We start from the raw sequence: 25,788 nt of genomic DNA on the forward strand, positions 1-25,788 counted from the left end.
GGAATGCTTTTATCTGTTGTCAGCCAGGACAATGAAAACCAAGCCCCCTTCTGGACCCCAGAACTAAATTAAAAAAAAAAAAAAAAAAAAAAAATCTACAAACTTCATAACCATTACCAATTCATTTACTCTCACTCCCATCTTACTTCATCATAACACACACGCAAGAACACAGTTCCTCTATCTGCATTAAGTATATATTTTAGTACTTCAGGAGAAGTGAGAGAAAGCATACAATCACCTTCTAAAAAATCCAGAAAGAACAGTCAGTTAATGCCCAATCACTCTGTCTAGTTTTATTGCCTGTTAAGACAACAGAAACGCACACCTGCTGGGGATACTGATGATGCACATGACCCTGGCACCACATACTCTCATACTTTCACTGCTGTGGTATAAAAGTTTAGAAGGCCAGTAGTTTCATTTCTATGAACACTGCATTGCTTTCATCGGTTCCCAGATAGATGCACTGCTGATGTAGTTGCAGCATCTGCTCTTATCAGGTCAACTGTATCTGATATAACCAGCAATTAAAAAAAGTTATGCCTCTGAGTCACTAAAGATAAATTGCCTTTAAAGACAATTCCAATATGCATCAGACACAAGCAACAGAATTCTGGAAAAGGGTCCTAAGCAGCGTAATATATAACCATGTAATACCATGTAATATTTATTTTTATATATGAAACATGCACTGGATGAGAAGTTATGAATGGGACTCAACTCAGAATGACAAAAAATGTTGGCAGTATGTAGGAACACTTTAAAAAGGTACCTTGAAAGACTTCTCAGCCAGTCTGATGAGATGGATAGCAAAATGCACCGGAAGAGGACTGCTTCCCAGACAGACGCACTGCAGGATTGCAGCAGTCCACAAAGGTCATATAAGCAGATGTAGACCAGTGATTCAGCATGAATAATTTCCTAGTGCCTTGTTGCAACTCAAATACTAGCAAGCTATCAAAGCAAACATCAATTTACAGTCCAAAGTGAGCATTGAAGGTCTTTAGACACAGGTCCAAACAACCTAAATCCCAGCAAAGTTCTTACCCTTAGTGTTTCCCTTAGTCCTTGGGCACCTTTGAGAACCTAGAGATAGTCAACTTGAATTATTCTGTGATTCTTTGTGCTGCCTTTCCAGACTGACAAGCAGCAAGAAAACGTCACGTTACACCACACCAACAGTCGCTGCTCGAAGCACATGGTTACTGATATCCATGCTATACCTGAGAGGTTTTGAACAAGGCTAGTACTTGCTTTTAGCCCAGCAGGTCACATAGTTTTGGTCCACTGAGCTGTGACAGAATAATCTTTTTGGACACTGAAAAATTGTTACTGTGACTTCTTGAGCTGCATCACAGTTACTAGACTCCATTCAGATCTGATATAAATCTCAGTGCCAACACTGAAAACATGGTGAGAAACCCTTGACATTAGAGGTCCTGTACTATTGTTACCCACTGAAAACAGATATTGCTGTCAATAATAGAATGAGTAATGTGGTGTTACTCTCATTTTATGAAGTGCTTCCATGGCTTAAAAGTACAGTCAAAATCAGATTCTCTCTCTTTAAACTTTCTTAGTATTTCTGAAATAATACTACATCTTTTCATTTCATAAATATCTACTTTCTGGGGTTTATAGTTTCTGAAATAAGGCTAATGTTTATTTAGACACACCCCTGAACTGTAGCTCCATTGCTGAAACATGTATGAAAGAAGAGTGAAAACCAAACGCTTTACAAAAGAATGTTATCACCACAGTCATTTATTCCATAATGGTTTCATTGCCAAATGGCAAATAGAAAGTCTCCAGTGAAAAATGCAGCTTTGCTAAGTTGGAATAATAATTGTTTAGAGAAAAGTTAATTGCTTAGAGAAAAGTTAATAAGGGAAGGGGAGAAAAAAAGAAAGCTGTCAAGGTGCCCAAGGGTTGGGCCCAGTAGCAGGGGGCTCTCCCAGGGTGGCAGGGCAAGCCAGGGAGCAGCACATGCCAGATACAGCCCCAGCCCTCAGAACCGGGCACCTCCATCCAAAGCCAGGCTGGGATGTAGGACTCCAGGTGGGCTGGCTTGTCAGGGCCCGTGGCCAGGAAGGGCAGGGCTGTGCAGAGCCTCACTGCAGCCTCCCTGGGGCAGGAGCTGATGGCCCTGGGAGGCTGCAGTGGGGTCCTAGGCTGCAGGCAGGGTGTGGGGAGCTCAGTCAGGGCCGGTAAAGCCTAGTAGTGCCCTCAGGGTCCTGACAAATCCAGCCCACATGGGGTGTATCCTTAGACCATGTGCTTTTCAGGATGTGAACCATTTCCTTCTCTGTTCTATATCCAGAAGACCTAACCAGTACTACAGTGATGACCACCTACAATGTTTCCGTGTAGCTAAGCCCGGCGAGCCATGTGGTGTTCAACACTCACACTTAATTGAAATGGAGCTGGAAACATTCAGTACATCTCACATGTCTATAATGTAGATACATGCTACTATTCCAATAGATGCATTTTTAAGATAAATCCATCTGTGACTGGCTCTGCTATTAGCCAAAAATGCAACAAAAAATAAGTGAATTAATCAGAACCACATCCGCAAACCATTTTTTATAATTCTGTCTTAACCATTGATCTTGGCTCAGACACAGCAGGCTTGCAAAGAGCTTTGAAGGTGAAGAATGCCAAATACCATTTTTATGAATAATGAATAAGCAAAGAATTGCATGTGAGCAAAACTAGAAAAACAACAATGAAAGTGAACAACATGGTGACAGCAGGAAGCAAAACATAAAATGGTACAGAAGAAGAGAGTATCTTATTAAGACAAACTGCTTCACAAAGAGGAGAAAAAAAAATCCAAGGCTTCGTTAGTTTTAATGGCTTGTGGTTTATACTCCTCAGTGTGTGTATATCTCCTTTCATCCCTTTCTATCACCCTAGTCATGACTTCTTAGCATATCCGCTCTAACAAATCCACTAAAATCCTTCAGTTCCCCTACACGGTCATCTCCTCAAAACACTTCAGGTTCTCCCTACATCATTTAACCCACTCTTTCACTGTTCTCAACTCTCTTCCATGTTCCCTGTGTTCACCTCCCCAGCACTCCTCACTCTTCTGCCTCTTTATGGCCTGTCCCACCGTACACCTGGCTCTTTCCACATCCCCTGCTTTCCTGTCAGCCGGGCATGATGCGGTGCCTGCCTCAGCCACTGCAGAACCAGGCACGTGCTGCCCCACGGGACTGTGCCAGCTTGCTGGCTAGCAGGCAGAGCAGATAATAGTTGCTTTTCAGAAATGGAAAGCCTTACAGAAACTCTGGGTGGCCTGGCGCTGACTAGGGTATAAAAAGAGCTCTCTAAAAGATACAGCCATTGCAGAGAAGTCAAATTAATTCTTGGAATCCTCGTGGAAGGAACTGGGGACATTCAGAAAACTCCACAAAGAGAGGCATTGTGAGAAAACTTTATGACCCCAAACTTATTTGGAAAAGTGGACAAAACCCACAGTATGAAGTCACCAGAAGTTGTTTATCCAAGGGGCCTAGCAGGAACTCAAGTTTGAAATGGATAATCTGTTACATACAAGCAGATAACCTTCTCAGCTAAAACCACTTTGGCATTTGATTATTGGGAAGTGGAAAATCTGACACCAGTTTACAAAAGGATCCCAGGGAGCCCAAGGAACTGTACACCCACGTAGCGCAAAACTGATGTCTATTGATAAATTAATAGAAGTGATAACAAAGAACAGAATTAGCAGGCATCTGCATAAATACAGTATATTTGGGGAAAAGTCAATAAGGCTTTTTTAAAGGAAAATTCTTCTAAGACTACTGCAGTTCTTTGAGAGATTCACAAACATGTCAACAAGGGTAACCTGTCAGATACACTCAGATTTCCAAAAAGCTTTCAAAAAAGTTCTTCAGCTAAAGCTTTGAAGGAAGTTAAGCAGCCAGAAGGAACGTCCTTGCATGGATGATGAGCAGGTGGCTCAAAGACAAAAACAAAGGTAGGAGTGAAATCTCCACCCACTTCAAGAACCCATGTTAGCAGCAGAATTCCACAAGGAACCTGAACTGTTCAACACATTTGTGTCACGCCAAAACCACAGAAGTAATGAAGGCAGCTGATAAGGGTAATTCAGGGTAATAAAGGACAACAGAGAACCAGAGACAGACTACAAAGAACCGTGGAAGGACATTATAAGTGACTTGTCACTAAAATGACAGTTGAGATCTCATGCAGGTAACTTATGTGATGTGCAGGAGAAAGCACAAATCCTATCCTAACAAATAGTTACTACATATGAGCTGAACTTCACCACTCAAGAGCAGGATCTGGGTGTTACGATAGAAATGCTGTGATGCTAGAAGTCTATATGGCTTCAAGAAGATGCTGACCAAATTCAGGGAAGAGAAATAGAGACATCTCCAGCTCAGACAGTTCATAAACTACAAATAACTGGAGACTGGAAACATATTGGGGCGAAGTTGGATTTACCAATCTTTTTACAGTTTCTTCTAGACATGTGTTTGTGACACAGCTGGAGATAGGATATAGGGCAAAATGAACTAGTCCTACCCAGTACAATTATTCTTGTGCGCTTTTTCTACCTTTCCCTCAATAGAGAAGGAGATTTTGTTAATGTTCCTATCTCCCTCCTCACAGTAATGTTCATTGTTTCTGTATGACCTTAACTTTGAGTCCTTTTGCACCTTCCACCCTTTCTGTCAGATCTGGTTAGGAGGTTTAGAAGTTTAGTCAATAAACAGTGTTTGAACAATAATAACGTTCATTTTTTTTAGAAGAAATTAAAACCAGTATTTTAACCTAGAAACACAGACCCATATAAAGCAATATTGTCCAGATTAAATGTGTTTGAATATGAATCTGAAGGCCAAGCCTCAGACCAGCCTTCACTTTAAGTACATTTGTAGTACAACCTAGGAAAAAATATAAGTATTGGATCTGATCTATCAGATAATGCCTATAGATCATAAAAGATTAAATAAAACTCCCTGATGAGCAGCTTTTTTCTTGAAATAGTCCCATGGTATGGGCAGATAAAACATTTCCAATGTGGAAAGAAGGAATTCCAGATGCAAAAATTTGCCAACGTGGAATCACACTTGTAAAAAAGAAATTGAGGCAGACAGAAATCTGATGAATATCATGTTTACTAAACATAAAGCAACTCCAAAGCATACAATACACACACATAATCATGCCAAATACATGCATGCAACAACAACAAAAGAGCTATTCATATGAAAAACCTTCAGAATTTATTTTCTCTAAATCAGCAGAAGCACCGTTTTATCAGCAGTAGCACTAATGTGCAGAGCTCAGGAAGTTTTACATAATCTCATCCTTCCCTGAAAGCACAGGAGAAATTGCAACAAAAACACTTGAACCTGGCATTTTCCATTATTGCCACTGTTCACAGCCTTCCTAGAAGCAATGATAGAATGGCCTGAAATGTCACTCTTTTGTCTCATTTCTGCATTAACAGCTGGTATAAGATGGAGAGATATCTTTGTTTTCTGTTTGTATAGCCCCTAAACACAACTCCTCCTGACCATCCCAGCCGTAGTTTCCAGTTCTACCACAGTGCAAACAATAAAGGAGCTCCAAGTAATGGGTGACTTCCTTTACCAGATCCTCCAAAGCCTGGTGAAAATGGACAGACACCACAGGTGATGTATGGTAAGACCTTCTCCATATTCTAGCAGGAAAGAAGGTAAGAAGAGTTAGCAGGTCCCACCAAGCACTGGGCAGCAAATTCTCAGCAGCCAGTGGTTTTGACAATCAGGAGTCCCTCTTGCTCCTTAATGCTGCCTGCCATGTCTGGCAGATAAACCAGCCACTCTCAGACTGGAAGCAGAGAGAAGATGGAGGCAATAGCCTCAGCTGCTCCACAAGCCTCAGCCCTATCAACATTTCTGCCCTTATTCTGCTCACTGCTTTCCCTAACTTAACAATCACAGAATCAACTAGGTTGGAAAGGACCTTGAAGATCATCCAGTCCAACCATTAACCTAATACTGACGGTTCCCAACTACACCAGATCCCTCAGCGCTGTGTCGACCCGACTCTTAAACACCTGCAGGGATGGGGACTCCACCACCTCCCTGGGCAGCCCATTCCAACACCCAACAACCCCTTCTGGAAATAAATGCTTCCTAATAGCCAGTCTAAACCTTCCCTGGCACAACTTGAGGCCATTCCCTCTTGTCCTATAACCAACTAATAAGCGAAAGAGGCTCATCCCCAGCTCTCTGCACCCTCCTTTCAGGGAGCTGTAGAGGGCGATGAGGTCTCCCCTCAGCCTCCTCTTCTCCAGACTAAACCCCCCCAGTTCCCTCAGCCGCTCCCCGTACGACCTGTGCTCCAGACCCTGCACCAGCTCCGTTGCCCTTCTCTGGACACGCTCGAGTCATTCAATGTCCTTTTTGTAGTGAGGGGCCCAAAACTGAACACAGGAATCGAGGGGCGGCCTCACCAGTGCCGAGTACAGGGGTGAGATCCCTTCCCTGTCCCTGCTGGCCACGCTATTGCTGACACAAGCCAGGATGCCATTGGCCTTCTTGGCCACCTGGGCACACTGTTGGCTCCTGTTCAGCGGCTGTCAGTCAACACCCCCAGGTCCCTCTCTGACTGGCAGCTCTCCAGCCACTCCTCCCCAAGCCTGTAGCGCTGCTGGGGGTTGTTGTGGCCCAAGGGCAGCCCCCGGCATTTGCCCTTATTGAAACTCCTCCAGTTGGCCTCAGCCCATGGCTCCAGCCTGTCCAGGTCTCTCTGCAGAGCCTCCCTACCCTCGAGCAGATCAACACTCTCACCCAACTTGAGGTCATCTGCAAACTGACTGAGGGTGCACTCGATCCCCTCGTCTAGATCATCAATAAAGATGCTAAACAGGAATGGCCCCAAAACCAAGCCCTGGGGGACACACTCGTGACCAATGAATGAAGTAAAAACAAGTTTAGCTACTCCACTGCAAAAGTAGAAGAGATGAAAAATAGCAGGCATCAATCTACACCCTTTAATCACAAGCAGACGTGAATCCCTGCAGATCCATATTCTCCATCCTTGTGTAAGCCTGCAGTTCACACATTTATAGCTGTACTCCCATTAGCACTATCAGTTTGTGTGATTGCAAGTTTTCCTGCTTCTGGGACAAAAGGTGTCCAAGAAGCAATTGCTGTTTGCATCAGTAGACAGGATGGATCTAAGGGGTAAGCAGTTCATTCTGGAATAAAACCTACACATGTTAGTCTGTACCTTTTCTGCTTTTTTTAGTTCTACCACCACCCCCCTCCTGGAGTGTACACTATTCAGTGTACAGCTGGAGGTGACCCACCTTTCTACCCACGTGCTTCTACACTGGCAGCTCATTTGATACCAAAATTGAAACCATTGCTGCTGTCTCAGCTGCAAGACTGATCTGGATTTAATATTTAGCACAGTTAAAGTGACAGACCACAACTTCTTAGAGATACACTACTTTACATTCAAGGAAGTGTTTCTCTGTCAGTGTGGGGAAATGCACCATGCCACCTGACAATCTCTTGTACCTCTGCCACTGGGAATTACAAAAGAACAGCACAGGAAAGGGACCTTTCCAATTCTATGTGACATGGACTAAAGTTATTTTTCAATAAGCCTGCCATCTCAGGTGAAGCCCTAAACGAGTGGACAATGGTGTAGAACAGCAAGCAATTCTCCAACTTATTTTCCCACAGTTGCAGTATTCCCTGCCTCAGTTTTCAGTCTCACCCTCTCCTTCCCTTCCTTTCTCTCACCACATAAGTACAAAATTTGCATTTATAGCAGGAGGGCTACCGCTCCTCTTCTGCAACAGTGAAACAGGGAAGCCGGCACTGCTTTTCCAGAGCTGTCCCACCTGTGGGAGTTCATACAGCTTCACTACCCTTTTGGTGCATAGCCTGACCTAGCACTGACTTGAGTTGTCATTGCTATGATCAGTCCCTCCAGCTGACCGTCTCTCACTATGGTTCAGCCTACTTGCATTAGCATCTGGTAAGAAATGGCTCGTATAAAACCAACATCATTTCTCTCTTCCCTCCAAGAAAAAAAAGAATGGAGAATTACTACAACAAAGTGCCTCAGTGCTGCTGGATCTTCCTACTTCTTCATGGCTTGGACAGATCCAGCTTGTCAGGGAAACTGAAATTATGTGGTGTCCAGGCAAAACCTTGTCCCTTGATTCAGCATGGCTTCAAGAGGAGCTACTGATTGCATGCAGGGGAGTCTAATGCTACAGAGAAATGTCAGCCTTCACAGCTGCAGGATGTTTCAGTCATTTTCTTTCCAAAAAAATCACTAGGTTGGAGATAGGCAGGTGGACACATGAACTGAATTTAGTATACTCCGTTTCTGGTTCTTTTAACATACAGCACCATCTTCTATTAGATGTGAGATAGAAATATGCTTAAATGAGATCTTGCTATCTGTAAGGTAGGAAATCTAGGACAACTAACAAACTCTGCTTGATTTCTGGCCTCTCATCCCTGATCTTCAAAGAAGGCCTAGAAAGCATTTGCAAATGCTGAATCTGGGAACAGAAATTCATAATCGTACTAGAGATTAAAAGTTATGGACTCATTAATTTTAATGGCATATTTACAATTCCTCACTACTCCCATAAAACACTTACTCCAGGTGATAATTACTTGCTTTTTTCCCCCCTTTCTCTTCCTTTACACCTAACAAACGTACCACGTCTTCCTTTGCTAACACTTCCACTTTATTCAGCAGGTCACCTTTTACCTCAGATGTCCAATTCATTAATAAAATTGAAGATAAACTCAGAGAAACTGTTCTCAAGCTGCATTTACTTCAGAAAGATCCTACTTCTCTCTCAAAAAGGAAGAGGAATTTCAGTTCCCAACGGCTGTATTTTTCTGACAATATCAGGTTGGCTTAACATAAAGATTACCTCCCCCAGTAAAGCTAAACCAAATGGCTTAGACCGCTAAGACCAAAGAAAGAGAAAAAACAGCTAATGAAAGATTCATCCTTTTTACTTCAGGAGACAACTCTTTGTAGCTTTGAAGCAGGAGACAACAATTACTGCTTCGCAGATAACACCCCTGGAGCCAAAGGCACTACAAGAATTTTGTTCCTTAATTGCCATGTTTCATAACATGGTCCCACAGTAGGCCTGATGGCCTGAACCCCTTAGGACTTTCAGGAATACCTTCTACAAAATACTTGAGTTACAGATGTTGACAGTCCTTAACAAAAGTATCTTTCATTTCTCGTAACAATATTCAGAAGAGCTTTTACTTACTAAAAATGTAGAAGGTGGCATCATTGCTAGCATGAGCAGAACGAACAAGTTCTTCATGTCTGCCTGTGGGAACAAAAAGATTATTGATCAGAATTTCTTGCTTCTATGGTGGGAAAGCTAAGATACCATACAGTAAAAAATGGAGGTGAAACTAAAATCAAGGTGACAGAAGAAAAACAGTTTTATCACTACACTCCCTGGAGAGATGAAGGCAACTGCAAAGACTGAAATTACCCAGCGCAGGAAGCCAGAATATAATTACGGAGTGCAAATATTTCCCTGAACTTTCCTCTGGTATTACGAGAGCACCATCCCCGGGCACAGCAGAAGATGCATGCTGTTGCATGTCTGCCCTCCCACCCTTTTACATATACACATGATAAAATACTTGAAGATTGCAATGACTTGAACTAACCCAGTGTTAAGAAATTCTACAGTTTACATTTCTGTACCCTATATTCATTCTGCGGGGCTTGGTGAAGCTTCATGTTTGTTTTGGTGTGATCTTGCTTGTTTAAAATTCTACAGTTCATCATGGACAGCTATAGCTAGATGCAACGTCAGTAGTTATATCCCTTCTGCAGAGCTAGAAAGGAGATCAGACCACACAGACTGGTATGGCAGCATACAAGAAGATACAACAGTTCCTAAAAATCAGGGCATTATGCACATTTGGGACCACAATACTTCATTGGTGCATTGCCTTTTGCTACTTTATCCTTCCTCTTTTGAGTTGCAGCAACCAAGTCCACACCAATCACCACTGTTTACAGCTGTGACCATGAACACTTCAGCCACTAGAGACTGCCTGTTTCTCATGATCATTTTCTCAAGACCAGTTGATTGAGCCCAGAAAGAAGAGATAGACTAGATATTCCTAGCATAGTTTTATCTAGTCTAAGCTTCTTTCTAACTTGGGAAAGAGAAAGGGAAAGATGGAGAAATCTTACTTTCACAGTGTGTAAAAGCATCAAGGAAGAAATGTTTATCTCATCCATCACTGTAACAACATCTGTTTTAATATTAAAATTTCATATATCGCTTCTTTAGCCTGGCCTATTAAATCCAGATAAAATACAGAATGTATATCACCATTAACCATGATAATATTGATATAAAATAAATGTTATATGAGAATATCAAATCAGAAACAAAATATTCCCAAAATGAAACCTGCTTGATCTAGCATTTGCATATTTCACATTACTTCATGATGGGCAACAATTTTTCTCATAGTGCTAGGCCTCACTGAATCACATCTCTTTACAAAGATTTTGACCCTCTCAACATTCACAATGCTGGGGATAAAAACCTTGCTCTTTAATGTGTTTCCTTTTGGATGTAAAGATTGGTAAGTGCCGAAAATCCAGTTGCACCAAATTCTGTGTGCAAAATAGCAATGAACAGGGAAAATGTAACTGGGAAAAGAAGCACTGATAAGCCTCCCTCCCTATATACTGAACGCCAGTCATATGATTAATGAGAAAATGAAACCATAGGAGCTTTTTATATGAGTAGACTTTTATTAATTTTGGATTAGTCCTTAAGAAACTGAGGGAAGACTATGTACCCTTTATCAACCACACATGCTACTACTTCTCTTCCCATTCAAGTCAAGGAAAAAACAACCTGTAGATGCCCTCCACAAGAGGTCAAGTACACTTTCTATGCTGTGGAGGCAAACAGCCAAAACATAGGCTAGATGTGGGTCACAACCCTATCCAACTGCCAAATCCTTTCAGAGGGGAAGGACAGCCAGGAGAGACCCTTTTTCTACAAGTTCCATGCACGCAAACAGCATGCAAACAGCAAAGCTTTCCTGAAGCAGCTTATAATATCCACACACCACTAGCAAAGGGCACTGTGAGAACAGCATCTGCCTTGAATGGTGCTGGTGTTAAACAGAGGTAAATCTTTGAGATTGATGAGCTCTTCCTACTGCTCAGAGGAAAAAATAGCTCTTCCCCAGCATTCCTCTCTCACATCTTCCATTCCAGGCACCTCTTGGGTTCACCGAGATAGCTGTGGAAATCACATCCCTAGCTCTGCTGCTAATGGACTGCCCCCTCAGCTCCTTCTGGCATCTCAGCCAAGAGGCAGACAGGGAGCTGGGCCCAAACCATGTGAGGCTCCTGGAGAGGAAGCTAGAGAAGCAGCTCACCAGGGACAGTAGTGCTCCTACTCTCAAACTAGTTAGTAACTTAGAGGTTTTTAGCCAGAGAAGACAAAAAGATTCTCTGAGGAGACAACTAAAGACAGCACTCAATATTTGGGACAATCCCCTGCATCAAAGCAGCAAGAGGTTACAGCTCTGGTGCTTGCTTGTATTTTTGTGCCATTGCACTTGCATGGGAATTACTGTCATATGTCCCAAATTTAGCATTTAAAAGTTTAGACCAACCAGCCCTTTTAAACTAGTCAGCAGATTTCAGGAAAGATGGTCAGAAGAAAGAACAGGGCCTTCTGCATCCTATTAAATCCCCCACTGCAAAAAATAAATCTTGTGTCTGATTCTCTGAGCTTCAACAAACTTGTTGTTTTAAAAGCTTCCTCGGATGTAGTATTCAGCATTGATCCCTTTTGCCTTACTTTCAACCACAAACAACACAGATGGGACTGTGGAATCTGCCTGAAACCTTTGAAAAAACGTCAGGTTCCGTTTCCAGATTTAACAGCTCTTACACTCCTTGCAGGACCTGGATACGGCAGCATATGTTTATTCTGCTTGTTTGCCATTCTTCTCACTGAAGGCTGAGTATGCGGGGGAAGGAATGAAAAGGATAGTGTTTTGCAGTGCTTTCACTTGCAACAACAGCAGCTGCTGATCCCTGTGCCTCCTGCCCTTCTTCAATTCTCTTCAGAGCTCCCCAGCTCCCTTTTCCCACTGTGAGCTAGAACAGCATCTCCACCCCCTCCACCCAGAAACAGCAGCAGGGCCTGAGGGGAAATGGTGACTTTATGCTTAAGATATGGAACAGCTGCTGGAAAGCTCACATGGAGGAATTCCTGCCATAGTGCTAAAATGTGAAGTTCTCAGCAAAAGAGATTACGAGAATTAGTTCACAATCACAATAAGTAAGGAACAACCAGAACCAGTCCAGCTGAATCCTCCATTCCATACACCAGAAGAGATTCAAATGCGGTCTAGGCAACCGCATCTGGCATTAACTGCTCAGGTCAGATGAATAAAAGGCTTGAAGTGGTAACTGATCCCAGCCATCTGTAAGACGGGCCAAAAAGAGTCAGTTCAGAACTGAACTATGAACCTGTTCTGTTCTCTCTAAGAGACACTGACTCGAGCTCCTTTGAACACTGGAGAAGTTCAAACTTGAATCTGACTTCAGCAGTCCAGGACCCCTATCCCAGAACAGTATGGTTCAAACCATACTTTGTGGAAATTTCAGAAGCTTCTGAAAGGATGTTCTGTCACTCTTTCTGAACGGCCTCCACAGCACCTACTTCTCCCTGGCACTGTGGTCAAGAGGGCCACAAAGGAGATGGCTGGACTTTCGTAACTCTGGACAGAACACAACTCCTCCAGTACAACTGGAAACTAGGATAAGCACCTTTATTTCAGGGCTGTCCCACTCAGGAAAGAAGCTTTTGCCTTAACAAATAGAAGGTCTAGAAAAGAGAGATGGGCAGTCTTAAGAGATTTCTCTATAGTGGAGCCAGCAGTGAACGGCTGTAAAAATATTTTATTTAACTACAAACTCTTATCCAGGGCCAGGCAGGCTTAGCAAGATCAGTCAAATCCTTGTTAAGACCAGAAGTATGTTTCAGAATCAAGGATAGTTTTAATGACTCCTATATTTACTTTATATGTGCAAATCCTGCCTTCCAACAGACAAAGTTCACGATTGCTTACTTAAACTTGGCCTCTTTTCCAAATAACCTCTCAACATCCATGTTCCTAGGGAAATAAGACCTACATCACCTGTATATATGACTAAAACCAATTTTGAATCAGCTGGCTAATTTCACGGTTTCAAAAGCACAAGGTTCACTTTTATTAGAGGGAAAATAAGCTGGACCAGGATCAAGAGACATATTGGATTTATAACCCATTTAGATGATGAAACAGGAGGGAATGCAAACTTGTGAGAGATGTTACAAGCTTAAACAAGAGCTTAAGCTGTTTAGACACTACAGAATCAGATCATAAAGTCAGAATAAAACAGGTTTCATGAGTTCCATTGCTCACAGACACATTGGTCTTGGTTTTTCTCTGTTCTTTTTGAAAATAATTGGACTGCCAGTGTTACATGGTTCTTCTCTGTTTAGCACATAAGACAGATCAGTCTTTTGCCTGTGAGCCATATTTCTAAATGATCCTTTGGCCAAATACACGTACCGCATATGTGGGTCAGGGACTGTTCTGAGAGTGGTTTATAGGCAGAAGATAAAACGACCCCTTCAGGTTTCCCACTTTTCTATTGCCAGACAAGATTTGCCTGGGCATGCAGGTAAGGGGCAAAGTCACCCAGCAATACTAGCTTCAGCAGGTCTTTACAGCTCATTTTGCCTCCCAGCTGGGGATTTGGATTACCCAGTATGGCTCTATTATCCCCACCTGAGGCAGCCCTGACACAGAAGCTGCCTTTGCAGGGCTTGAGAGCCACAGGGTTGGCCACGCCAGCAATAAACTTTTGCCTCTTGTAATATAGATGGAAATTGCTTCTTGTGAAGTTTAGCACATCCAGCACTAAAGCAGAAGTTGTCACGGTGATCCCACTACTCACACCTTTTCAAAATTTCATTTCCTTTCCTCCAGCCCCAACTCCACCCCCCTTTAACACATCATATCTCACTCAGTTGTTATATTTTTAGAAGTTTGGTTGAATGAGGTGGGAAGTCAGAAAGAATGATGACGTGCTTCCCAATAATCCACTGACAAATTTTTTTTAGCTATTGACTCAGGGCAAAGTCTTTAGTTTTAGACTCATTACATTTTCTAAAGACATTATGATTTTTGTTTTGCCCTCAAAACATCCAGCATATCTTAGTTTCAGCTTGCTTTTTTTGCCTTGCCTACTAAGAAGCACCTTTTAAGTTTTTGATGGAAGAGTCAGAAAGTGAAAATATATACATACAGCAAAAAGATGCAATGAAGGCAGGGAGAAAGGAGCTCCATGGAGCGGGGATCAAGGGTAGTGAAAAACCTCTATTTAGGCTGGGAGCCAAGTTGGAGAGCATGAGGACCACATCACACAGCACAGAGGAACCAAGAAACCAGGCAGAGGATATCACATTCAAGATACTACTTAATATGCCTGTTTTCTTCCCTGACTATAGTAAACCATCTTTTGTTTGACATTTTCCAAAGAAAATCCTGGGACTGATGTCCTTTGGGCTAAATTGGATAAGCTAATTACTGTGCATGTGCCTGTTACAGTGGGAGGATGATGAATTTCCTTTGCCTTGACCACATGATGAACCACATTCATAAATAGCTGTTTATATACAAAGCGAGAGATGTTTATAAACATGTGCTTAAACACAAGACTGGTTGAAAGGGCTTAGCGGGAAAGCAGAGAGAATAAAGAAAAACAAGACAAGTTGTCTGAGTAAAAGTTTTACAGAGATATCTTTACTGTTGGTATCCAGATCTATTAATTCACTCTAAATACATGCTAGAAGTTGAAAGATCCTCATCAAGAAAGTAATCCTGCTGAGATATACTTTCAGCCGTATTATGCATATTATGAAAGGTAAACTTTCAGCTAGAATTACTTTAAAATTCACATCGGTAAATGAAAAAAAAATTACAAAAACTTACTAATGAACACAGCAGCAGAGCACCAGCTGGCTGGAGAACTGAATAGTGGTAACATACAGGCATCTTCTAGACCAGTGGTTCTCAAACTGTGGCTTGTGGACCCCTCGGGGGCCACAAAGTTGTCACAGGGGGGTTCACGAAGGCTTAAAGCAGGGGTGGGGAACATCCAGCCCAGAAGCATTTGGTCTGGCCTGCAGCAAGTGCAGCCCCCTCCCCTCAATGCTCCTCTCTTACTCACGCTCCTCTCTGCCCCCCCACGCCTGCCATGATGTACTACTATATTCGGTGCTAGTATGGATGGTGGGACCCACTTTAACTAGGCAGTTTTTCTCTTAAAGACATTTTCTTAACCCAAAGGCCCTCTTCAGGGCCACAACAGGGCTGAAGTCTGTTCTTCCAAGAGGTGGCCTTAGACCTATAAACAAAAATATATGGTGACTGAACACAGGCAAACAAGGGGGGAGATGAGAAGAATTGTAAAACTTTTCATCAAATTTTAATGTAAAAATGGGCAACAAATTCAGAATCAGCACATTAAAATACCATAAAATTGTCCATTTGAGCAAGAAGAGTGTTGAGGCTATTATTTTAAATTCATATGGAATCACTGCAATAAAGATAATAGGTGTGGGTGCATTAACAGATTAATTTATTTTCTCTCCAAATTTTAAGACCCTTCATGAGAAAACTGAAACAAGTATTTGATGCAGTCTAGTACTTTAAATGTTGAATTAAGTCTTGGTGGTTTGCAGCCACAAAAGGTATTTAAAGAGGGTCCATGGTGAAAGAAAGGTTGAGAACTCCTGTTCTAGACTGCTCTGTCAATAGGCTTTCATCTCAGCCTTCAGCTTGATTCATAACAGGCACATAAATCTACACCAGGCCATTGCTTAATGCAGCTGACTCAGACTGACAACGCTTTTAGAGAGGACTTCTACAGCAATGCCAAGCTCAGCAACACCTGGGGAAGCTACAGCAGCCTCTGTCATACAGCTTTAATCTGAATACCAAAAATCACACAAAACTGTAGCTGAAAAAGCATCAGGTGCAAGGGCAAGCTCAGATTGTGAAACACACAGAAGGTTCTAGTAAAGCCTCATGCCATACCCTATCGGGGGTGGGGAAGAGGCAGACCTGCTTCCTTAAAAGCTGCTACTCTCCAAAATCCACAGTGAAGCATCTAAGGTTTAGGTCGGTGAAAGAGCATCTTCCAAGTACATGTGGTCACAATGCCAGCCCTTTACAGGAGCTAATACAGTATTTCATAAGGACAATTTTCTGTCTACCTACTAATATCAGCTGAGATTCAATCTTCTGCAACTAGCCTTCCACTATTAGGCTTGCAGCTAGAGATTTATTATAAGGAGTAAAGATAGGATTCTGCCTTCTATTTCGGTAGTCTCACTGTGCTTAGCTGTTAATTAAATCTGGGAGCACATCAGGATAAAGACAAGTGCACACAGGCTAATTAAGACAGTTAATATTGCAACAAGAAGCCACACACTGCCTATGGAAAATACATGACAAGGATAAAATATCCCAAACACTAACATAATTGAAGAGCAATGGCTAACAGCCTTTTACATTTAGTACTGTTCTGTCATAGCTTAAGCTTCACTTGCATGAGTTATTTAGCCTGATTTGAAGTATTACTCAATGCTGAGCACTGCTGCTGTTTACAAATATGTTAGCCAGCTGAGACTAATCCCTTCCAATGCAAATGTTGGAGAATTCTTTAGGCAAACAAAGGATTTCAATGCTAGAAAATTACTTCTAATTTTATTTAATTCCATCTAAATATAAATATGGCAATCTTCTGTGCTCTGCAAGGGGTTAAAAAATAAAAATAAAAAATGAGCGTTATCTCAAAAGGAAGCTTTAAAACAATGCAAATTGTTTTCTGCCTCTCTGCAAGATCTACATCTCTGTTCACAGAGAGAATGCTGGCACTACATTCAACAGCGTGCTTGTAGTATACATAGGGAACACCTGTGTTACCTTTAAGTAAATTTGCTTGGGGACTAATAACATAGACAGGAAAACATGAGAGTATTTACCCTGAACCTCATGTGGGGTTTGATTGCTTCTGCCTCTATGTTGTTTCTGGAACCTAAGACACTTTTTATTTTTCCTAAAGCCAAGCATGCCACACTTGCACGGGTACATCTCTTCCCTAAGGAATCACCCTTACTGACTGTGATGCAGACATACCTTCAGTGGTATGAAGCAGGAATTCCCCCAGAGAAGTCAGTGGCCTTACTTACATTACTCTGCAAGGGAGAGGTAACTATCATGAGGAGAACTAAAAGAAATGAAAAAGAGAAAAAAAAAAAAAACAACCCAGAAGTTTTGAATAACAAACTTAGGAGGCAGAACGTGTGCTAGCGGAATTAGGGCTGCAGTCTCTAAGGATACCGGCCCTACCATCTTTCATCTGTCACTAAAAATTAACTTCATAAAAAATGATCTTAGGAGGGTGCGATCGCACTGCAGTGCCAGGAGAGATCTCAAAGGAAGCACATGCTCAACTGTGTGATCACAGCAAAATGACAACAGTGAAATCTAAAAATAAATTGGTTCTTTGCTCTGAAGCTGGTTTCTCCCACAGATGCCCCAACCAGAGCCTCCAATTACTGCTTCAAGGGCTAGGCAGAGAAATAATCCGTGGACGTTACTTGTTTCTTATACATCATGTCTACATGTCGAGAAGGCGAGCTTGTTACCGTGTGAGAAAGCATAAACAAGGGGTTTGTACACAGACTATGCATCTGAGTAAGTATCCACTCAAATCCTTTTATACTGAGGCCCCTTCTCAAATGTCTAGTAACCATTATTATTCACTATGCAAGACAAGACTGGACCACAACAAATCACATACCAGATGCAAGAGTGTTAAAAAGTGAGACAGGGAAGCTGTGTGCAGCAGAGTATCATTTCCAGCAAAATAAGTTATTTTGACAAGCCCATCATACCATGGGCATAATTGCAAATGGCTGTGCTGGAGCAGAGCAATCATCCACCGCTGTCTAGGCTCTAGCTATGCTAGGTGCAGTGAGGGGCTTATCATCAGTTTGGTATAATCCTTCCCACAGACATAAGAGCAAAACAACTATTGTAATTGCATCCTATGCATTCTAGGTGCTGTTCTTATACAAAACAGCAGCTTTTTTATAAGAGGATGAGAGCCATGGTTGCTGTTTATTGACGAGTCATAAGGTACGTACATGAACTAATAAAACGGTTAACATTTAAAGCCCCCCTCTGAACAAAGAGAAAGCTTTTTGGCAGGCTAAGCCCTACCTGTTCTGAGGCACCCAACAGTATTTTACCTTATTTACACTGCACTCAGAAGAAGGGGCCCAAATCAAGATCGGAGGTTTTTTGCCCAGTTTCCCTACTTTAACAGAACACCCATGTTAGTTTAGAAGTTTTTAGCTGAAGTACTACCAAGAAAACCAGTGGCAACAACATAACTCCTTTCCTGTTTCCTAAATCCTTTCAGCAAGTCAGGGCACAGCCATTCACACAGACTCCAACTGAATCTTGGTGCCTAATTTGAGAGACAACTAGATTAGATGAACTCTACCAGCACTCCCTGTTACCAAGTTGGTAAGTAGCTGGATCTGAGAGAGAGCCCAGCCCAAAACCAAAGATATAATTATCTGCATCAGAAGCTACTACACATATTGAACAGCAACATTTGAGATCATCCATTCCCTAACTGCTCTATAGCATAATGATTGCTCTTTTCCCTTAAAATTAAGACAATTTAGTTTTAGACTTAATATTCTTTTTAATATATAGACAGCAGCAAACAAAAACCTACATCCTTGCTTGAAAATCACCCCAAGTCATTCATCACATACCTTTTCTCAAATGCTACAGAGCGGACTGTTCACTAGCAAACAGATTTGGAATATGCAAAAGCTACAAAGAAACTATCCCAACCCCAGGATTTCTGTGAAGTCATCAAGCACTTACACTCATGAAGCAAAATATTTTAAAAACAAACACCTCTGAGATGTCAGGATGCTCCACAGTGTGTGAGAACCTGAGAATATGCTTGAAAAAGAAGTCTCAATTATCTCACACCGGACAGGAAAGCATGCTAAAAGCATAACTTGCAGAGACAGCAAATTTGTTCAGGGTTGGGTTGGGTTTTTTTGCTTTTTATTAATAATTCCATTTACTAACGTGAACAAATATTAGTTTAAGCTAGTGCCATGCCAAAGATACATGGTCCTATCTACCTTCGTTGCCTATCACAAACACCTCCCTTTTCTCCCTGTAACAGCAGAACATTGTCCTGAAAGTCCAGATGAGGTTGCCCAATACACACGTGGCTGTGTAGCACATTGGCTCATCAACACTGCACCTCAGAAAGAATGTTTCTTCACAGCTGCTCTATCCACAGACACTCTGGCATTACAGAGTGGTACGTCTCTAAGAAGCCAGGAGAAAAACATATAAGCTGCAAGCCAGCTTACAGAGAAGCTGGTGAAGGGCCCTCATAAGTACAGTGCAGAAGGGATAAAACAAACTGCAAGACACATTTGACATAATCAAAGGTATTTACAAATGTTCTCTATGGTTTCTACAGACAGACCTAAAGAAACATACCATGTCCCTAAGCTCCTGTACTGACACCATCTATCCCTAATCCTAGAAACTCCATTCAAAACTAACATTACCTTCATCAAAGCTTTGAAACTCAATTTTTAAATGAACACTCCTCTACCTCCACCTGACCACCCACAAGGAACACCGGGGCATCACACAAATCTACCACCCTTCCACATTGCTACCGGCCCATTACCATCTCCATGCCAGGACAGGTCCCTGAAGCTGCCTTCTTGGCCTGCCTCACACATCAGAGTTCCTCAGGGAGAAGAGATCCAGTCCTGCAAGCCTCCCCTTTCACAAACAGGTCTGTTGACTCTGACAGCATCGTTTGGCTGGGCCTCCCAAATGGCTCCTGTCTCTCACAGCTGAAAGCAATGCAGGACTGATTAGGAGACACTCCCTCCCCTCAGCCCCTGCTAGCACACGAACAGAAGCATTTGAGCACTCCAGGGGTGATAGATAGGGGGTACAAGAGCACCTAGGCAGGCTTTTATTCCTACAAGCAAAAATTATGTTTCTCCAGTCAATACCCCTGCTACATTTCTCTTGCTTTCTGCATTCTTTCTGGTAGAGCTCTTATGCCTGACCCCAGAGGGCTCATCCAGCATCCTATCAAAATGGTACTTTCCTCTCTCACTCCCCTGCTCCCCCCAACCACAACGTCAGGAACAACAGTTCTGATTATATTAAATCTCAGTGTAAACAACTGCAAGTGAAAGGGATTAATGTTCACCACATACGTAGGGCTTCTTCCCTCCCTTCTAGGCAATAAAATTTTGCAGTATTAATGACTCTGGTCTCTCCTCTCCCTTGTACTCTTTTAACTGGAAGAAAAAAGTGGTGGGAAATAAAAAATAGTTTAAAAAGCACAAATAGCACTGAAAAGACTATTAGAAAATAGATATCCAGGTAGAAAGATCAGAAGACAGCCCAGAACACAAAGTCAACTCTTACCTTCTGCACGTACCTGTGAAAGGTGAGTGTAAAAGTTGGAGACACTTACACCACTCTTCAGCCAAGCTCTAAAAATCAGTTTCCTATAGTTCTGGTTCAAACAGTGGCTCTTAAGCGCTCTTCTCTCCAGCTTCTGTTTGGTTACTAATCCTTACTGCACAGGAAAAGGAGAGTTGTATTTCATTTAACCCCTTCAACCTCTAAGTTTCTTCACAGTTTTTGCTTTTGCTTGGGAAAGCCAGAGCCGTAAGCATGCATGCACACATGCATGCTTTGGAATTGTTTCTAGCTCCTGTAGTCTGCGTGTTACACACATTAGCTCTAAACCATGCCTTAAGTTATTGCAGGGGTGGAGCCCTTTGTAACTAGTTTTAGCTGTAGGCAGCATATCAAAAGAGAGTTATCCACAGATCCATTCAGTATTCATCTTCAGTAAGTTCCTAACTCTAAAAAAAAAAAATTATTTAACAACATTTACTTTAAAACTAAAGCCTGAATCACAGTTCACAGACATGCTTTTAACTAAAGAAAGTCTGAACTTAAATACAATTTACAGTCAGATCTGGCTCTAGGTAGAGTTAAGCAGATCCCTAAGGTCTGAAAATACCAGCACTTTGGACACAGATCTGAATTTAACCAAAGACAATGGCAGCTCAGGTTTCTCTTTTTCCCCTATAACAAATGCCATGCAATTCAGAAACACTTTGAAAAAATCCCATGAAGGAACAATTTAGCAACAGAAAAACTGTTAAGGGAAAAGGAATCTAGTTGGATGCATTACAAGGAAAAACTTGTGCTGTTAATCATGTGGATCACTAGAGAAATCATTGCATAACAACCTACATGTTGCTGTTATTATCTTGAAAACAGATAATTTCTCCTCCCCCCCATTGATTTTGTTCTCTGCTTAGTATAAAATAAACAAATATTGAAACAGAGACACCACTGGTCTATAAAAATAGATTCTGGTCCAACAGTTACAGCAGCTACCAGCATTTCAACCCTAATTAATATTATGACAGGTATCCAACATTATGAGAACAGCTTTGAAGTTGTAAGTCTGTGTTGGTCTTTCTGTTTGCCTTCCAGTTTCAGAGTCCTTTTTCATCAGTAGTTCATCTGAAAACGTGAGAAACAGAACCTTGCTTTAAAAAGGGAAAATGAAGCTTCTACCTTCAGGTAATTCCACGTGCTGGATCTTCCAAGGAAGACATCAAGATGTGCAATGAAATCTCCAGAACTGGTATCGCAACTCTCTTCTTGGCCACACTGCTGTTTTAGCTGATAGAAAGAGACAATATCCTTGGAAACTGTTGACAAGCCCAGACACACACAGCTCCAAACGGAAAAGAAAGTTTCTTGCAGCCTCATAAATGCACCAGGCGACACTGAAGCAATTTTACACTAGGGATACAGCTCTTTTCATCCTTGCTGGTCAGTCCCTGTCTGGCAACCAGCCACAAAAGGTGCACAGCGCTCAAATTCTACCGTTACACATCCCACAGGGGACAGAGTTCAAATAAAAGTCACATCTTTTCCCCATGCAAAAGCAATCCTGTACTTTCCTGTCCAAGCTGACTCTGTCACAGTAAACAAGCATAAACCCTAACAGGAAAATCCACACACAAAATGGCCACACCTCCACCAAGAAGCAGGGGAACCCCAATGGTTGAAAGATACAACACACCCCAGAACGCCTAATGGTGGTCCCGACACATGTCTACCTATGTTCCCCTTGCCAGGAGAGACAATCAGACATTGCTCATGCCTGATCAAGAATATAGAAATCATTGTCTTGGCCCTTTAGATTCAAATTTTCCTTTAAGAAAATAAATTTAGGCCTCGGGCCAAGCTGTGAACCCTCCTTTTCCATCAGAAAGACGTTACACCCATATTCTCCAATATCCACCCATATTCTCTACCAGCCATTGGCTACTGCCATCCTACCAGCTGTCACAGTCATATCCTAAGCTTCATGATATTTGATGAAACCAAAACCGGAACCCTTGGCCTTATATGAATAAACCACACTTTCATAGAATCACAGAATTGTCTAGGTTGGAAGAGACCTTGAAGATCATCCAGTCCAACCATTAACCTAACACTGACGGTTCCCAACTACACCAGATCCCTCAGCACTATGTTGACTTGACTCTTTCAGATCAGTTTAAAGCTTTTAGCCTGTATCATTGACAAGAAAAGGCTCAAAACCCAATTCCAAAGGTTCAAAAGCTAGTAGGGAAAAAACCCACAACTCCAGATAAATTTATAAATGCCTGATTCTTAAAATTTCTTCTCACAGCAGTAGGACTCTCAATGAATGCTTTTTGGAAATACCAAGCTTCATAATGTTCTTGTGGTTCTTGTGTTCTTGTTGATAGTTAAAACTACAAGGAAGTTCAGAGATGAGGAAAATGTGACTGCTCATGTTGGAATCTAGCCAGGATACATCCAAAAAACAGCTGTGCCTACTGCATTAAAGCAGATACTGCATAAACACATCTGGATTCATTTTTAACCCCGTAAAGACTTAATAGATAACCTCCTGAGATGATGAAATAAAGCAAGAAGTGACCAGACTTTTACCACAACTAAGCAACATGAAACATCGATGAAATTCCTTTATTAACAAAAGGAAAGAAAAATCTGCTCATACTTCCTGGTTCCAGTGGAGACATGACAAAATCGGGAGCTATTAGTGTGGGATTTAAACTTGAGTACAGCCCTTACCAGGAAGACAACAATGCAAATATGAAGTGAACCTTTGCCCTGTAGTTCCACAGAAAGTTTTGCATGTGTACCTTTTTTTCTGGGAGAAAGGACACGATCCCTGTGATGAAATTGTTTTCGACACCTATTATTTAGTGAAAGTAAGATTATCCACTGCCTCAAGACCATTCTCATTTGTTCATAAGATACTCACAGTTTACTATGGAGTGAATACAGTCAGGACCACAGATATCTGCCTCTTGCCACTAGCTCTATCCAGTGGCTACCCTGGAGGCAACATCATCTGGGTGTCACAGATGTGATCACCATGAAGAAAGAGTTGAGGTGAATGCCTAGCAAATGGATACTGCTGAAGAAGATAACCCTTCTAATCCCATCAGTGAAGTGCTTTTAGGAAGAAGCAACCCCTACAGGAGCTGTGATATGGGGATTTCAACAGTAACATGGCCAGAGATCAGTAGTAAGACTTCTGATTTTTTTTTTTTTTTTCATACTCCAGAAGTACCTTTCATGGAAACAAACCATCAGGATTCCTTACTGTCAGAGGCCGTTTTCAAAGACTATCTAAAGATTTGCATACTTTACCAGACACAGCTCCAGCCTAACTAGTTATAGCTGTCTAAAACACAGACAGAGTGGTGGGTTGACCTTGGCTGGTTGACAGATGCCCACCAAGCTTTCTATCATGCCTCATCCTCAACAGGACAGGGGAAGAAAATATGATAGAAAAGCTCATCAATGATGATAAAGACAGGGAGATCACTCATCAGTTACTGTCATGTGCAAAACAGACTTGGCTTCACAGAAATTAATTAGTGAGAAATAAGAACAAAACTAAAACCAACTTCTCCCCACCCCTCTTTCTTCCCCGGGCGGACCTTCATTCCTAACTCTACTACTTCCTCTCCACTCCCCCAAGCAGCCTCCAAGAAATTCAGACAAGACTCACAAAGCCTCCAGAAGAGAAGCTGGCCTCAGTGGCTTGAGCATTCACCCAAGGAAGCGAAGGATCTGGGTTCAGTCTGTTTAGGAGATCTGAACCTCCCAGGAGACTACTGTGACCAGGAAACCGTGATATAGAGATACATTACGAATTGGCGTTCCTCAATCATTCAGCAAAAGAGCAAGGATCTGTGATATTATGGTTGGGTCACATGCTTAAAAATGGGATATTTGCCTTGCTTTGCTTTCAGATTAATATCCAGTTTCTTAGACAAGTGCAGTAGCCTAATCAAGGGAAGCGGACAACCATTCACGTACTTTAGCCTACGACGTGGGGCGTTTTATTCAGGGGATATGCTCCAATTATTCTGAGCATGGGATAACACTGAACAGTAATCTGACATGCCAGGTAATTGTGCTGATGATTGGGTGACGAGGTAAAGAAATAAGGGTCTCTGGGATGTCAAACCAAGTCCATTGCTACTGGGGACACTACAGCATATCAATCCTTCCATAAGCTGTACAAGGGTCTGGAGAACAGGAAGCTTCAGCTCACTCTGAAAATAATGCATCTTTTGACATACTGAATTTTTTTCTTATTATTGTTTAAAGAAAAGGCAGAAAAGTAAAATTTGTTTCAATCTGAACTGATCTTTTTTTCAAACTTGAATAGCATACCAATAACTCCATTCTTCCCACACTCCCACTCACTACTGCAGGGTAGGCATGTTGTTTAGCCCTCTGAATCACAGCCTCTCAGTATATAGAATGAACCCTTGCCAATCCTTCAGGAAAATCAGCTCAATTTCATGTCCAGGAGACATTGCGAAGTTGTTAGAGGAAAGGGGGAAAGCATACTACACACCAATGAGCTCTGCTGTAAAACTTAACTGTATCAAAGCCTGTCTGTATCAAAGCCTTGCACTGGTCTATATCTGCTCCAGAGACCTGGCCACCCGTGAACTCTTTAAAGTGCCAAGGACTGTTGCAGAGGAATTGACCCTGTACAACTTTTGTACAGATCCTGCTACTAGCAGAGACAATTTTATAGTGTTTGCCAGCGTGCAGCCACTGAAATCAGAAACGAGTAAGATATAATATATGGAGAATAGACTCCAGTATTGATAGAGTTACCCGTACCTAACTCAAGTTGCCCTAAGCCAGGGATTTGAGGACTGCAGAACTACCACTACAGAGAACTAGACACATACAGACCTAGACCAGACTTCTGAAACAATCACCTTCTACACTGTATTCACATTTCCACATGGTTTTTAGTCTATAGGATCAAACTCCATCTGCTAACTTTCACAAGTTCTCCTGGAGACATTGTATTTCTAAAATCTGGAGATCTTTCCAAAGGCAGATTTTCATGAGCAGTGATAGGTCAAAGTATCACATGGGGCTCTTTCATGCACCTCTTTCATACAGGGTCCTTAGAGCTGTGCTTTCATGAAGTTTTGGG

At 41.9% G+C, this 25,788-nt stretch overlaps 1 protein-coding gene across 4 annotated transcripts in view; it reads right to left on the minus strand.

The window, feature by feature from the left end:
* Positions 1-21,916, minus strand: part of PAPLN (papilin, proteoglycan like sulfated glycoprotein) — a 55,515-nt gene extending 33,599 nt beyond the window's left edge. For 3 of the 4 annotated variants that reach the window (XM_074909630.1, XM_074909628.1, XM_074909631.1), the window contains exons 1-2: positions 19,891-20,000; positions 9,296-9,358 (exon numbers count right to left, since the gene is read on the minus strand). In XM_074909630.1, the coding sequence (XP_074765731.1) occupies positions 9,296-9,358; positions 19,891-19,899 (72 nt within the window). In that variant the 5' untranslated portion in view covers positions 19,900-20,000. Of the gene's footprint in view, positions 1-9,295; positions 9,359-19,890; positions 20,001-20,664; positions 20,806-21,824 lie in introns of those variants that run through there. The other variant, XM_074909629.1, reaches the window with a different exon arrangement.
* Positions 21,917-25,788: the final 3,872 nt, after the last annotated feature.

Source organism: Athene noctua, chromosome 6 (assembly GCF_965140245.1).
Source record: "Athene noctua chromosome 6, bAthNoc1.hap1.1, whole genome shotgun sequence".
Lineage (NCBI taxonomy): Eukaryota > Metazoa > Chordata > Aves > Strigiformes > Strigidae > Athene > Athene noctua.